At 53.5% G+C, this 11,342-nt stretch overlaps 10 protein-coding genes across 10 annotated transcripts in view, besides 8 other annotated features; 9 read left to right on the top strand and 1 right to left on the bottom strand.

Annotated features, from left to right (window-relative positions):
- Positions 1-8: 8 nt before the first annotated feature.
- TraAM80_03371 (uncharacterized protein) lies at positions 9-398 on the top strand (the record flags this gene model as incomplete). Its single annotated transcript, XM_029380346.1, has 1 exon — positions 9-398. The coding sequence occupies one exon, from the start codon at positions 9-11 to the stop codon at positions 396-398; it is 390 nt and encodes a 129-aa protein (XP_029239878.1).
- A 20-nt stretch (positions 399-418) lies between these two features.
- Positions 419-464: a sequence feature (A-rich).
- A 107-nt stretch (positions 465-571) lies between these two features.
- Positions 572-595: a microsatellite.
- Positions 596-986: 391 nt separating this feature from the next.
- On the top strand, positions 987-1,394 carry TraAM80_03370 (uncharacterized protein; the record flags this gene model as incomplete). Its single annotated transcript, XM_029380345.1, has 1 exon — positions 987-1,394. One exon carries the CDS (start codon positions 987-989, stop codon positions 1,392-1,394), a length of 408 nt encoding a protein of 135 aa, XP_029239877.1.
- Positions 1,395-1,401: 7 nt separating this feature from the next.
- Positions 1,402-1,430: a microsatellite.
- Positions 1,431-1,893: 463 nt separating this feature from the next.
- On the top strand, positions 1,894-2,397 carry TraAM80_03369 (uncharacterized protein; the record flags this gene model as incomplete). The annotated part of the gene is made up of 1 exon (XM_029380344.1): positions 1,894-2,397. One exon carries the CDS (start codon positions 1,894-1,896, stop codon positions 2,395-2,397), a length of 504 nt encoding a protein of 167 aa, XP_029239876.1.
- A 739-nt stretch (positions 2,398-3,136) lies between these two features.
- TraAM80_03368 (uncharacterized protein) lies at positions 3,137-3,460 on the bottom strand (the record flags this gene model as incomplete). The annotated part of the gene is made up of 1 exon (XM_029380343.1): positions 3,137-3,460. The coding sequence occupies one exon, from the start codon at positions 3,458-3,460 to the stop codon at positions 3,137-3,139; it is 324 nt and encodes a 107-aa protein (XP_029239875.1).
- A 6-nt stretch (positions 3,461-3,466) lies between these two features.
- On the top strand, positions 3,467-3,814 carry TraAM80_03367 (uncharacterized protein; the record flags this gene model as incomplete). The annotated part of the gene is made up of 1 exon (XM_029380342.1): positions 3,467-3,814. The coding sequence occupies one exon, from the start codon at positions 3,467-3,469 to the stop codon at positions 3,812-3,814; it is 348 nt and encodes a 115-aa protein (XP_029239874.1).
- TraAM80_03366 (uncharacterized protein) lies at positions 3,811-4,524 on the top strand (the record flags this gene model as incomplete). The annotated part of the gene is made up of 1 exon (XM_029380341.1): positions 3,811-4,524. The coding sequence occupies one exon, from the start codon at positions 3,811-3,813 to the stop codon at positions 4,522-4,524; it is 714 nt and encodes a 237-aa protein (XP_029239873.1).
- Positions 4,525-4,601: 77 nt separating this feature from the next.
- Positions 4,602-4,623: a microsatellite.
- A 305-nt stretch (positions 4,624-4,928) lies between these two features.
- On the top strand, positions 4,929-6,731 carry TraAM80_03365 (viral A-type inclusion protein; the record flags this gene model as incomplete). The annotated part of the gene is made up of 1 exon (XM_029380340.1): positions 4,929-6,731. The coding sequence occupies one exon, from the start codon at positions 4,929-4,931 to the stop codon at positions 6,729-6,731; it is 1,803 nt and encodes a 600-aa protein (XP_029239872.1).
- Positions 6,732-7,203: 472 nt separating this feature from the next.
- Positions 7,204-8,391, top strand: TraAM80_03364 (putative DEAD box RNA helicase; the record flags this gene model as incomplete). Its single annotated transcript, XM_029380339.1, has 1 exon — positions 7,204-8,391. The coding sequence occupies one exon, from the start codon at positions 7,204-7,206 to the stop codon at positions 8,389-8,391; it is 1,188 nt and encodes a 395-aa protein (XP_029239871.1).
- Positions 8,392-8,941: 550 nt separating this feature from the next.
- Positions 8,942-8,970: a microsatellite.
- A 512-nt stretch (positions 8,971-9,482) lies between these two features.
- On the top strand, positions 9,483-9,971 carry TraAM80_03363 (uncharacterized protein; the record flags this gene model as incomplete). The annotated part of the gene is made up of 1 exon (XM_029380338.1): positions 9,483-9,971. The coding sequence occupies one exon, from the start codon at positions 9,483-9,485 to the stop codon at positions 9,969-9,971; it is 489 nt and encodes a 162-aa protein (XP_029239870.1).
- Positions 9,972-10,234: 263 nt separating this feature from the next.
- Positions 10,235-10,280: a sequence feature (A-rich).
- Positions 10,281-10,307: a microsatellite.
- Positions 10,308-10,320: a sequence feature (A-rich).
- An 833-nt stretch (positions 10,321-11,153) lies between these two features.
- The window catches only part of TraAM80_03362 (uncharacterized protein), a gene marked incomplete at both ends in the record, with an annotated part of 300 nt that continues 111 nt past the window's right edge, over positions 11,154-11,342 (top strand). The window contains one exon of the mRNA XM_029380337.1: positions 11,154-11,342. This exon is cut by the window's right edge and continues 111 nt beyond it. Coding sequence (XP_029239869.1) covers positions 11,154-11,342 — 189 coding nt within the window.

Genomic DNA, 11,342 nt, shown 5'->3' with positions numbered 1-11,342 from the left:
AGCGCAGCATGGCGAAGGTAAAGGACACAACCATGATCATCATCGGCGTCGTGGCGTTCATTGCCGTTGCAGCCGGTGGCTTCGGCGAGCACGCGCTGGGCCCGAACATGACTCCCGAGATGAAGCATGCGTGGGGTCTGGCGGTGCAGTTTAATCTTGTGCATGCCGTCGCGATGATGGCGTTATTTGCCGCCATGAAGTCCATTGACCCCGACAGCTCCGCTGCCAGACGCCTCAACCGCGCCTTCTACCTTCTGCTTCTGGGCACCACTCTCTTCGCTGGCTCCATCTACGCCATGGGCTTGGGTGCTCCGGGCAAGACCGTGGGGCCGCTGACGCCAGTTGGCGGCGTGACGCTGATGACGGGGTGGCTCACCGTCGCCTTCGCTGGCTTTTGAAGGCATTTAGTGCACAGATGTTTTTTTATTTGTTTTTGTGTCTTTTTATTTGTTTTTGTTTTTCTTAGCAATGAGATGGAGCTGGCCTGTAGTGCATGCGCAGCATTAGAGGAGGGAGTGAAACAAAGCAGGGTATATAATGTATACAATACATGTATATGTATACATTACGCTTTTTTATTTTTATTTTTATTTTTAACTAAATAGCCAACTTTTTTTGTTTACCAGCACGTTGGGTCGGGGTGGCTTGATTTTCCCAACAGAAACACCCTTAGGATAATACACGGACGCGGCGTTGAGACTCTACTGCTGCGCGCATCAAGACGTGCTGAGTTGTTTTTGAAGCCTTGCGGGGCCATTTGTTCCGTATTCCGCATGGTGTTTTTTTTTGTGTTTTTTCCGGGACCACACGGCGGCGCGCTCCGGTGCAATGAATTCATAGCTGTGATTCTTTTTTTTTTTTGGTTTTTCTGTGCAGTTGCAGTTGTTGCGTTTCCATTGCGAAGAGGAGAGAGAGGGTTGCCGGGAGAGGTAAGAAACCACACGCGGCTGGTTTTGGGTTGAGGGCACACACGCAGACACCGGTGAATGCCTCCGAAGGTGGTCATGGCGACGGAGGTGGATCCGATGTTGCAGGGCACCTACCTGCAGGATGACGCAGATGACTTTGTATCGACTTCAGAGGCGCTAGATCGATTTGAAGCCCGGCTGGCACGAGGGGAGGGGAGGGGGCCTGTGCACAGTGAGCGGCCTTCGAGGAAACATTTGCCGCAAGCGTATGGCGCCGCCCCTGTGCCACATCTTCGAAAGTCTCACGCAGTCCGACAGCAGTCTCCAACGCAGCAGCAGTTGTGTCAACAGAGTCGCAATGGGCGAAAGAGTGCAGACGGTCTTTGTCGGGCTAACGAGGGATTGACTGACGACGTGCAGGAACGCCTGGAAGATATTGAGGCGGTTCGTCAGTTGGGCAACGACATAGTTGGGGATGAGGATTAATCCTCCGTTTTTATGTTTTTATTATTTTTATTATTAGACATGGCACACCATTGCTGTGTTTTGCAGTTGTTATTGCTTTTTTACGGTGGGCCTTGAGGTGTTCGATGCGTTTGGACAGAGACTTGGAGACAGAGACTTGGTCTCTTCTTTGTGGGTGCTGCTTTTGTGGGAGCTGTGATTGGTGAGGTGTGTATTGAGGCAGCCAATTGCTGCTTGGAAGGAGATAAATGTACCTGCACACATAAATGGGCCACATTTGGTTGTGACTCATCCCGGTGTGTTTGGCTTCCTCCGTCTTACTGCCGCCTCATCACTTCCTCACGCCCTGTAGAATAGTTTCTTCTTTGTTGTTTGTTTGTTAGCACTCACCCTCTGTGTTTTAGTTTTCTTTTTGTTCATTTTTCACTCTCCATGTTGCAGAGCGTCGTTTCGAGAAGGCTGCGGGGGAGACGCAGCCTGCTGTTTTTGGACGCACGCATCCGCATATTGCCCGGTGTGGATGCAGCACACTCGTTCCATGCGTGACATTTCTGTGGATTCCGACGCGCTTTGCATGCCTGCGAGCCGAACTCTTGGAGGCTGCTCAGGGGCGCAAGGTGGCCATCTTAGCGCTGGAACGGCAGCGCCTGCCTTTCTTTTGGAATGCTTGCGAGACACACCTGCTCGTAGCACATCTGGAGAAGGAGGAGCTTTTCTGGCGGTTGTGGTGGAAGAAGAAACTTTCTTTTTTTTTCGGTCCAGATCTTTAAGCGGGGCGGCTCACGAACGGCTAACTCGTCAGGCGGCAATGGTGGCTCAGGGAAAGGGCGTTTTGTCGCATCTAGGGGGTCTGCTCGCCCCATGTGCGACTGGACCTGGAAGGAGGGAAAGGCGGTTCTCTGGAGGAGCCGACGGATGTGGACGTGAGGGTCGTTTGCTACTCCTTTCAATGCTGCAGTGGAGCTTCGGTGTTGTCTTGTCCTTTGCGATGCCGAGGACAAGAGCGATAATTGTGGTGGCGTAGATCGGCGGACGCGCAATGGCCATAAAAGTCAAGGAAGTCAACGCGTACCATTTGTCCTAACGTACGTTGACGGGAATGCGGGCTTCTCTGAGGGAAGCACCACATTTGGGTACGTTGGGACAGCGACGGATGGAGGCGCGGCACGCACGATAACGTTTCCACGTGTAGCACTCGACCGTGCTGAGGCAAATTTGCTGCACACCCTTCTAGCCACCCACCCTTGCACGCAGTATGGCATCATTCCGCCACTGGAAGTGACTCTGCGTGCCTTGGCGCCTCCTGCCATTGTCATCAAGGAGGTGTCAGTCACGGACACGTTTGCACAGGTGAGGCGTCGTCTCGGTCTTCAGAGACAAGAGGGATTTTCTCAATTTGTTGAGAAGCAACTGCAGGTGTGTGTGGACGCATGCACCGATGGAATTGTCACACAGGTGGCGTTTAAATGCCTCGAGACGGACCTGCAGAGGCGAACGCACTGCGTGGGAGGCAATGAATTGGGTGGGGGTGAATGATTGCAAGAAACAGTTTCTGGGAGAGGGGCGCTAGGGCTTCCATTGTTGTGTGCCGTTTGCGGCGAGGAATGTGCGTGAGGTAACACCTTCATTGATGTTTGTGGTGGAAGTGGCTATGGAGTCCATGCCGCATTATGATGTATTCTGAGAGTGTGTTGAGGTATGTTCCCTTTCGGCGGGAAAGAGTCCGCGCACCGCTAACCACCCAGCAGCACCTCTCGAGAATTTTACGAGCACAGTTTCCCACAAGTTTTTCCATGTTGCTGGTTTCGTGGAGGCCAAAGCCGTGTGCCCCAGGATGACGATGCCCTTGAGTCTCGCAAGAACGCCATGAAGACAACGTTCATGGTAGCCGGCGGCAGTGCATCGTGTTCATTGAGTCCATTACCCGAAAAGTCCGAGCCAGCTGCCAATAGAGTGAATGAATGTGAATTGAAGATGAGAATGAATTCCTTTATCCTCGATGAAAATGTTGTGATTGGCCTTACCTTCCGCATGAGATGTCCCAGCTGGATGTGGATGTGCCCCCACAACTTGTTTTGTATCCCCATACTTTCATGAATGCGCGGCGTGATGGCGTCGAGGTGCTTCTGGTCAGATGGTCGGCGATACGGCACGGCACGACAGTTGCTAAAGGTGGTGAAAGGCGACGAGCACCGTCCCTGGACCAGGCGTTGGAGCGGTGTGATGATTCCTCGTTGTGCTGGTTGCTGCGAGACCCTTCACGTGGATGTGTTGTGTTGCATCGATGCAATGGTGGGGTGGAGGCCCGTGGCTTCGAATATTTTGCTCCGTCGTCGCCTATCCCGCGCGTCTGCGCTGGTGGTGTTGGTTGTAACGGCGCCTCGTGTGTCTGTGGTTTTTGGGTCGAGCGACCTGCACGGAGTCTGGGGAGGAGTCCATGACACTGCAAGAAGCCGACGATGGTGTTGCAGCGTGTAACTGGACTCCGTCGGAGGAGGAAGAAGGCGCGTCGTTCATTGTGTTTGCGCAGCGGGGGCGGCGCTTCTTCCTTTACTCCCTTGATGACCGGGAGGTGATCTTGCATTCCAGCTTGCCGTTGCTGGACTCTCCGGTGGGCGTGGAGGATGCAGGCGACAATCAACAGTACACTGGCGTCGCATCGGTGCTTGCGTGTGTGGTGATATTGTGTTGTGGGCAAACACGGGGGTTGAGATGCTTTTTCACGCCTCCACCTGGAGACGCCGGCAGCTTTACACAATCGATTTACCCCACACCGGCATCATGGAGCTGTGCCCGGTGTGTTCGTTTGTCTGTGACACCACCGACAGCGGGGGCGGCGGCGGGAGCGACGTCGTCTTTGCTGTCCCAACCGAGGCTTTGGGAAGAACGGTTCTGGTGTTACTGCTTTCTAACGGCAGTGTCGTCGGTCTATTGCTGGACGGCAACGTTCATGTTTTGGGCTTCTTGGCACCCTTTTTTTTTTTCTTCATTGATTTTGTTTGGCTCTCCGGGTGCATTGACTCCCGAGGGTATGCCACATGTCTCTTCTCTCACGATGTGGAATGTGCGGGTGAATGGTCGAGAGGTGGTGTCCGTTTTGTGGGTTGGCTCCAAATCACGTGCTGCGATGGGCCCACGTGTAGTACAGTGAACAGGGCCAAGATGGCTGGTGGGACAGGCGAGGCTCTCCGGTGTCGCGGTGGTAAAAATGCTGTCTCGAGGGATAAGATATATATATATTATATTATATTAGGCATACGTACTTGCACGGCACCCATCCCCGAGTATTCTTCTCTATGAAGTCTCACCATCCGTTAGTGGGCCTGCTTGCTTTTATTTATATCGTTACATCTATACACACACATAGGAAGAGAGAGTATGTGCGTGTAGTAGTATTATTATTGTTGTTTTGCTTTATTTATTTGCTGCATTTCTGTAAATGACGGATGCTCTTCTTTTACATTCCGTTGCTTGTCGTTGTCGTTTTTTAAATTCCCGTTGGGGAGGCAACTCTTTGCATCACCGTCGCCGGTACTGATATTTATGTTTTAGTCGATGGATGATATTAGCCAGGTGGTGAAAAACTACTACGCGGTAATTGGTCAAAAGGATGAAGACATTTTTGAGCTCTACCGTGACAACAGACGCCTGCAGAAGCAGCTGGGGGAGGTGCTCATGGGTGAGGAGGAACGCGAGACTGACCGGCGCACATTGAAGCTTTTGGTTGCGACGCTGCAGACCGAGCTACGGGAGAAGCAGGTGCTTATTGACGCCCAGCAAAGGGAAGGTGCCGCCATTCGCAGTGCCGTTTGGCGTGCCCGTGAGATTTTGAATATGTCCTCTGAGCTGGACTACCCCGTTGAGGCTGTCATCGGTGCCTGTATCAACCTGTACACGGAGTGCGCCGAGTTGCGGGCGCGACAGGAATATTTAGTTGGTGCTGAGACGCATTTAAGGTTGCTGGTGTGCCGCACCTTGTTTTGGGCAGAACAGCACGCCCGTGACGCCGTTGCGGATGCCTGTAACGGTGCCTACGTCACCTTGGCACGCCTCCTACGGTGTACAAAGGAGACTATGGTTGAGAAGCAGCGGCTCTGCGAGTCCCACAGAGCGGCTGAGAGTGCGCAGAGCGAGAGAATGGAGCTGATGGAAAAACAGGCGCAGTTGGAACGCTCTCAGCAGGAACGTGTTGTGGAGGAGTGGAGGGAACAAGTAACGTGCGTCAACAGGCGCCTGCTGTTGTTTCAGAGGTGCCTGCACCACGAGCGTGCAGAGAAGGAGTTGCTTGTGGAGGCGGCGTGTAGCCGGTTGGACTTGATGGTGGAGCGAGGCGCGGATGTGGAGCGTTTGTTGGCATTGGTGTTTAGATGTCTTGTCCGTCATGACAAGCAGCTGCAGGAGGTGAGGTATGAGGCGGCGGTGCTGCGTGGGAAGTTGCAGAAGGTGCGAGCTGACTTTTCCCGCGCAAAAGCCCTTCTTCGGCGGAAGCGGCAATCAGACCAGCGGGAGCAGCAGTTGGGACTAGACTGCAGCGGTGGTAGTAATACCATGACGAGGGACAATGGTGAGAAGGAGAAGAGCGACAGCGTGCATGATGCCTTCCGTGCACTGCAGGTGGAGCACGAGGCGTTTAAGGCGGAGTGGCGGAAGTGCGCTGAGCGCGAACGGGAAGCGCGACGGCAGGCAGCCGCAAGGATCAATACACTGAAAGCCGAGCGCTCTGCATGCGAGATCGCAGTTGCGGCGTGCCAAGAGCGTTGCGCAACGCTCGTGAAGGCGTTGCAGCGTACGCGGCTGGAGGCAAAACGCCATGCAAAAGAAGTGCGTCACATGCAGGAACGGCGTGATGCGGTGCGTGACGAAGTGAATCTTTATGCTGAACGAATTAAGAGCCTAGAAGAGATGAACCGGGTGCTTGGGGAGAGGAACATGGCACAGCTTTCATGCGTGGAGAGTCTGCAGAAAGAGTTACGGGAGAAGGAGGAGGCGTTGAACTCCGCGGAGCGTGCTTTTTGTGAGCGTATTGCCTTCCTTGAAGGGAGACTGCATATGGAAAAGGAGGGGTTTCTAGGTGAGCTGAAGGAGTGGACGTTGGTGCTGGAGGAGGCGCGCAAGAAACTCGTCGTCGCGGAGAGTGAGCGTGACCGCGAAGCGATGCTTCGGGGCATGCTGGTGGAGCAGCACCGAGAAGAGGAGCGGATGCTAAAGAAGGTTTTGGCGGAGGAGCATCAGGCGGCCGTAGTGGTACTCCAGGGCAAAATAGATGTGCTTGAGCTTGCCTGCGGAAGAAGCGCAGCGGTGATCGCGGAACTTCGTGAGTTACTACATCGGGCCAAAACAGAGACCAGCACCGCCTAGTGTTGCGTGCTAGCACGCATGTCTTCTTCCTTCACCATGGTGGACGCACCCTCATGGCGGTTGTGCAGAAGATGTTGTCGAGGATGCGGGCCGGATCTCCGCTCGTGGCGTGTCAGTTCTCCCCCTCCCCCCCCCCCACTTAGTTTCTCCTGTTTTTTGGGTGCACATCCCTCTCGCCTCACAACCCTCAGAATTGCCTTTGTGGCTACTGAGTAAAACCGGAAGGAAACTGGGAGGTGGGGAAGAACAAACAAACGCGAATGGTGAATGAACTGTTATGCTCTTTAATTGTTTGCCTCCTCTTTGCTCTCTCTATCCCTATCTTCTGCTGCCACTGTTTTCAATTTTGCCCTTACTCTGTTTTTTTTACCAAGCGAAAAACTAGCGAGGGCCGTGTGTACCACCACCCGTGTGTGGAAAGAGGGAGGGAAAGAGGACATCGATAAGCACGTGGAAGAGGAGAGGAGCAGCAATGGGCGAGGTAGAGCGCATAGTGGAGCGGGAGGAAACTGACATCCAAGCAAATGTCTTAGCCATTCCAACCTTTGAGGCAATGGGACTAAAGGAGGAGTTGCTGCGCGGCATGTATGGGTACGGGTACAAGAAACCCACCGCCATCCAGAAACGGTTTATTGTGCCGTTCACCCAGTCCCGTGACCTTGTGGCGCAGGCCTCCTCCGGCTCCGGTAAGACATCAGCCTTTTGTATTTGTCTCCTGCAGGTGTGCCAATCAACGCTGCGAGAAACGCAAGGGCTGGTGCTCAGCCCCACGCGAGAACTGGCGCTGCAGACGCAGGATCTTTGCAACAACATTGGTCACCACATGGGTCTCGCCGCGTACGCCTCTATTGGAGGGAAGAGCATGGATGATGACATACGCAGGCTGGAAAGCGGGGTGCAGATTGTCTCTGGCACCCCGGGGCGTGTGTTTGACATGATCAAGCGGCGTCACTTGCGCGTGAATCACCTCAAGACACTTGTGCTGGACGAGGCGGATGAGATGCTTGGCAAGGGGTTCAAGGCGCAGATTCACGACATCTACCGCATGATTCCACCACTGCAGGTGGTGCTCGTCTCTGCAACGCTTCCGGTAGATGTGCTTGACATGACTGAAAAGTTCATGACGGAGCCAGTGCGTATTCTCGTTAAGCGTGACGAAATTACGGTGGACTCCATCATGCAGTACTTTGTGTCGGTGGATGAGGAAAAAAACAAGTTTGAGACCCTTTGCGATCTCTACGACACTCTCACCATCGCCCATGCCGTCATCTTTTGCAACACCCGCAAGAAGGTTGAACAGTTGGCGAAGAAAATGACAAAGGAGAAGTTTTCTGTGAGTTGCATGCATGGCGACATGCCGCAGGCAGAGCGAGATGAGATTGTGCGAAACTTCCGTGAGGGCAAAAGCCGGGTGCTTATCTCAACCGACTTGTGGTCTCGCGGCATTGACGTGGAGCAGGTGTCACTTGTGCTGAACTACGATCTGCCTTTTTCCCGCGAGCAGTACATCCACCGCATTGGCCGCACGGGGCGCATGGGCCGCAAAGGCCTAGCGATTAGTTTTGTGAAGCATGACGAGCTTCGGCTGCTGCGGGACATTGAGCAGTTCTACGCCACGCAGATTGAGGAGCTGCCCGCAAACATTGCGGATCAGTTCTAAGCATCGGCCATGCGGGTGACTCCGCGAGGGCGTGAGATGACGTTTTTTTTTTTTTTCGCGGCGCAGCCGAACGAAGAAGAGGCACACATGACAACAAAGCACAGGAATAAAAATTGGTTGGGGAGAGAAGCTGGAGAAGAAATGATGGCATATTGAAAACGGTGGGAGGGTCCGTATTTTGGTCCCACCCAACGCATCAGAGAGGAGGAGATGGAGGGGTGAGGATGGAAAATGCAGCGAGAGACTCATCGGAAATGTGCATGCAGCAGAAGAGAGTACGGGGGGCATGGATCGTTGGGCAGCGAAGCGAAGGGGGCGAACGGTGGCTTAACCAGTGCGCCTGCCTATCGCTGGTTCTCGCCCTGTGCGTGCGTGCGTGCGTGTCACACTTCTTCGGTTAACGAGAAATAACGAAGTTGCGGTGCTAAAATAGCGCCCAAAAAAAAAAGGAGGAAGGAAAGGAGGAGCGGCAGAACAGCAGCAGGCGCCGTCCCCGCTGGGGAAGTATACAAGCAGGTATGACTGTAGGTATATTATGTGTCTCTCCCTCTGTGTGTGTGTGTGTACGTTATGTGTGTGGGGCGCCATCTGCGCAACGAATTTATTGAAAAACTAGTTAAACGGGCTGAAATTTTACTTTTTGTTGCTGCTGCTTTTTTACTTCTTGCTGTTGTTGTTTCGTTCTTTAGGTCTCTTCTTTGCTGCCATGTCTGGGTGCTCGTTTCCTGTGCGGACCCCAATCTCCGCGTTATCTGCAACCAGTGAAAGTGAGTCGTGGGGAGGGGGTGGCGGTGGATGGGTCCCCTGCCGGGGCTAGAGACACTGCGTTCTGGGAAGGAGGATGCGTTCCTGTTCGCTAGGGGAGCGTGGAGTGAGGAGAGCAGCGTGCCTTCCTCCTATTTCATGGCACTGAGGAGTGAGACAGAGAGCAACTCCTGGGCGACGAAGCTTTCGCGCGCGGACAGCAGCAGTGGCAGCGTGGGGAGGCGGCGGGGAGTGACCCCCCACAGGGATCTCGTCGGCAACGCGGGCGAGATACGCCGGCGGGTGCACTGCGCGAGTGTCGCAGGAAGAGTGCGGCGCCGCGTGTCATGGGTGGGATGGTGAAGGCAATCTGCTGCAGTCGAGACTGTCCCGTGAATTTGAAACGGAGTTTGCTGCGGCGCTGGAGACATGATGCGTTCCTTCCGCCTCTTTTTGGTCCATTGACGGCAGATATGCAAATGGAAATTCCCGTCACATGTGCCGCCTTCGTCGCCTCACGGAAGAGCATGCTGGGCATTCAAATAAATCAACACTCACTTCTCTCATGGCAGCTTTCCATTGTGTGGCAACAACATTACTGGCTTTGTAAGTCTGTGCCGCAGAAAGAAGAATGCATACGGGGCTCTTGTAAACGCACCTCTTTCTTCGGTGGGCGCGGCGAGGCGGAGACGTCCTCGTTGTGGTCAAAAACGGCTGATGATTTTCATTTCATTCCGCCCACGATGGCGAGCCGGGAGAAGCTGCTGTCAAGAGGCTGCAGGAAGACACGAATGCATTGCATGCCCTCCTGTGGGAACTGCAGCGCATTGTGGTGACGCATCAGCAACTTCTGTAGTAGCTTGGAGGAGACACAGCGTCATGCCGTGGAGGGTTCGAGAATTGCTGCAAGGCTTGGCCTTAAGCAACAGTGTTGCGGCGAGAAGGCAGCCTGCGGGTGCTGCACCATCGTGTGAGGGCAAAGGGGAGCCACCGGCGGCACTGCTCCTACACTTGCACGTTTGCTGGCCCTCACTGTTAGCGCTGGCCGAGGACTGAGCACTAGAGATATGAATCTGTTTGCTCTGCATTATTTCTGGCAGTTATTTGTTTTTTGTTTTTGTTTTTGTCCCCGCCTTTTGTTTTTATCTCTTTCTCTTTCTCTCTCTCTCTCTTTTTGTTATTATTCCCCATCGAATCCTTCCCTCGTTGGGAAAGGGTAGCGGTCACCTCTATTGTGTGTATTTGGGTGTTCTCAACTATTTGTTTCAAAGACATCATCTATCATTACCTGCGATGGTCGCGGCTGTGGCCTGAAGCTGCTCCAAGGGTTTATACGGGGGAATAAACTATGCGGAGCGCCTGCATCTCAATCTTACACATTTTTCACAGCCCCTGTGGCAAATGCAGAAGAGCGACATGCAGAATAGGTACGGAAGCGACAAAAAAAAACAAGAACGAAAGAATGCCGCCATCACATACATGTGGGCGGCTAATTGCTTTTGGGACGGCTGGCTGCAGCGAGGGGAGCGTCCCCACAGAGAGATGTGGGGATTTATGTTTATCACTCTCTGTGTGCTCTTCCGCCATGCCTCCTGGTTCTTCCTTTACTCTTTCCGGGTGGGCGTTTGTTTTCTCTTTTTCTTTTTTCATGTCTTCCTACTATGTGGGCCACGCCGAGGAGGCCAGAAGAATGGCGGTACTTCTTCGGGAAGCGGTGCACTCGGTGTGTCTTTTTGTTTGTGGCGTCTTGCGGTCTCATGGCGACTATATTTTCAGCTCGCCCTTGGATCACAATTATTTCTTCTTCACTGCACCGTCCCAGGAAGAAACTCTCCTGTGTTGCAGGAAACTTGTGACAAACCCAGTGTTTTTTGGTGAAGGCACTTGTGTGGCGGCGTGTTTCTTCTGAGGTATTGTTATTGAGTTGTATCCACTGATTTTTATTTTTCTCTTTTCTTCTTGCGGCACATCAAGGGACGTCACACCCACAGAATCTAAAATACACAACTGTTTCTACGATGGAATTGCGGGCAAAAACGGTGCCGGCAGTGCCACTTCACACCGTTATTTCGCTGCAGCAGCTGCTTCTTCTTGCGACGATGTATTGCGCCGTTGGGTGTATTGCCGCCAATGGATCGAGTCGCGGCTGTGCATTCGACGAAGTAGTGCAGAAATACGGCCCGCTCCCAACCACAGCTGTGCGTGAG

This window comes from Trypanosoma rangeli (genome assembly GCF_003719475.1).
Source record: "Trypanosoma rangeli strain AM80 chromosome Unknown Tra_15.4_contig_00087, whole genome shotgun sequence".
Taxonomy (NCBI): Eukaryota; Euglenozoa; class Kinetoplastea; order Trypanosomatida; family Trypanosomatidae; genus Trypanosoma; species Trypanosoma rangeli.
Note: the sequence above shows the minus strand (reverse complement) of the source record. Positions and strands in the feature narration are given on the sequence as shown.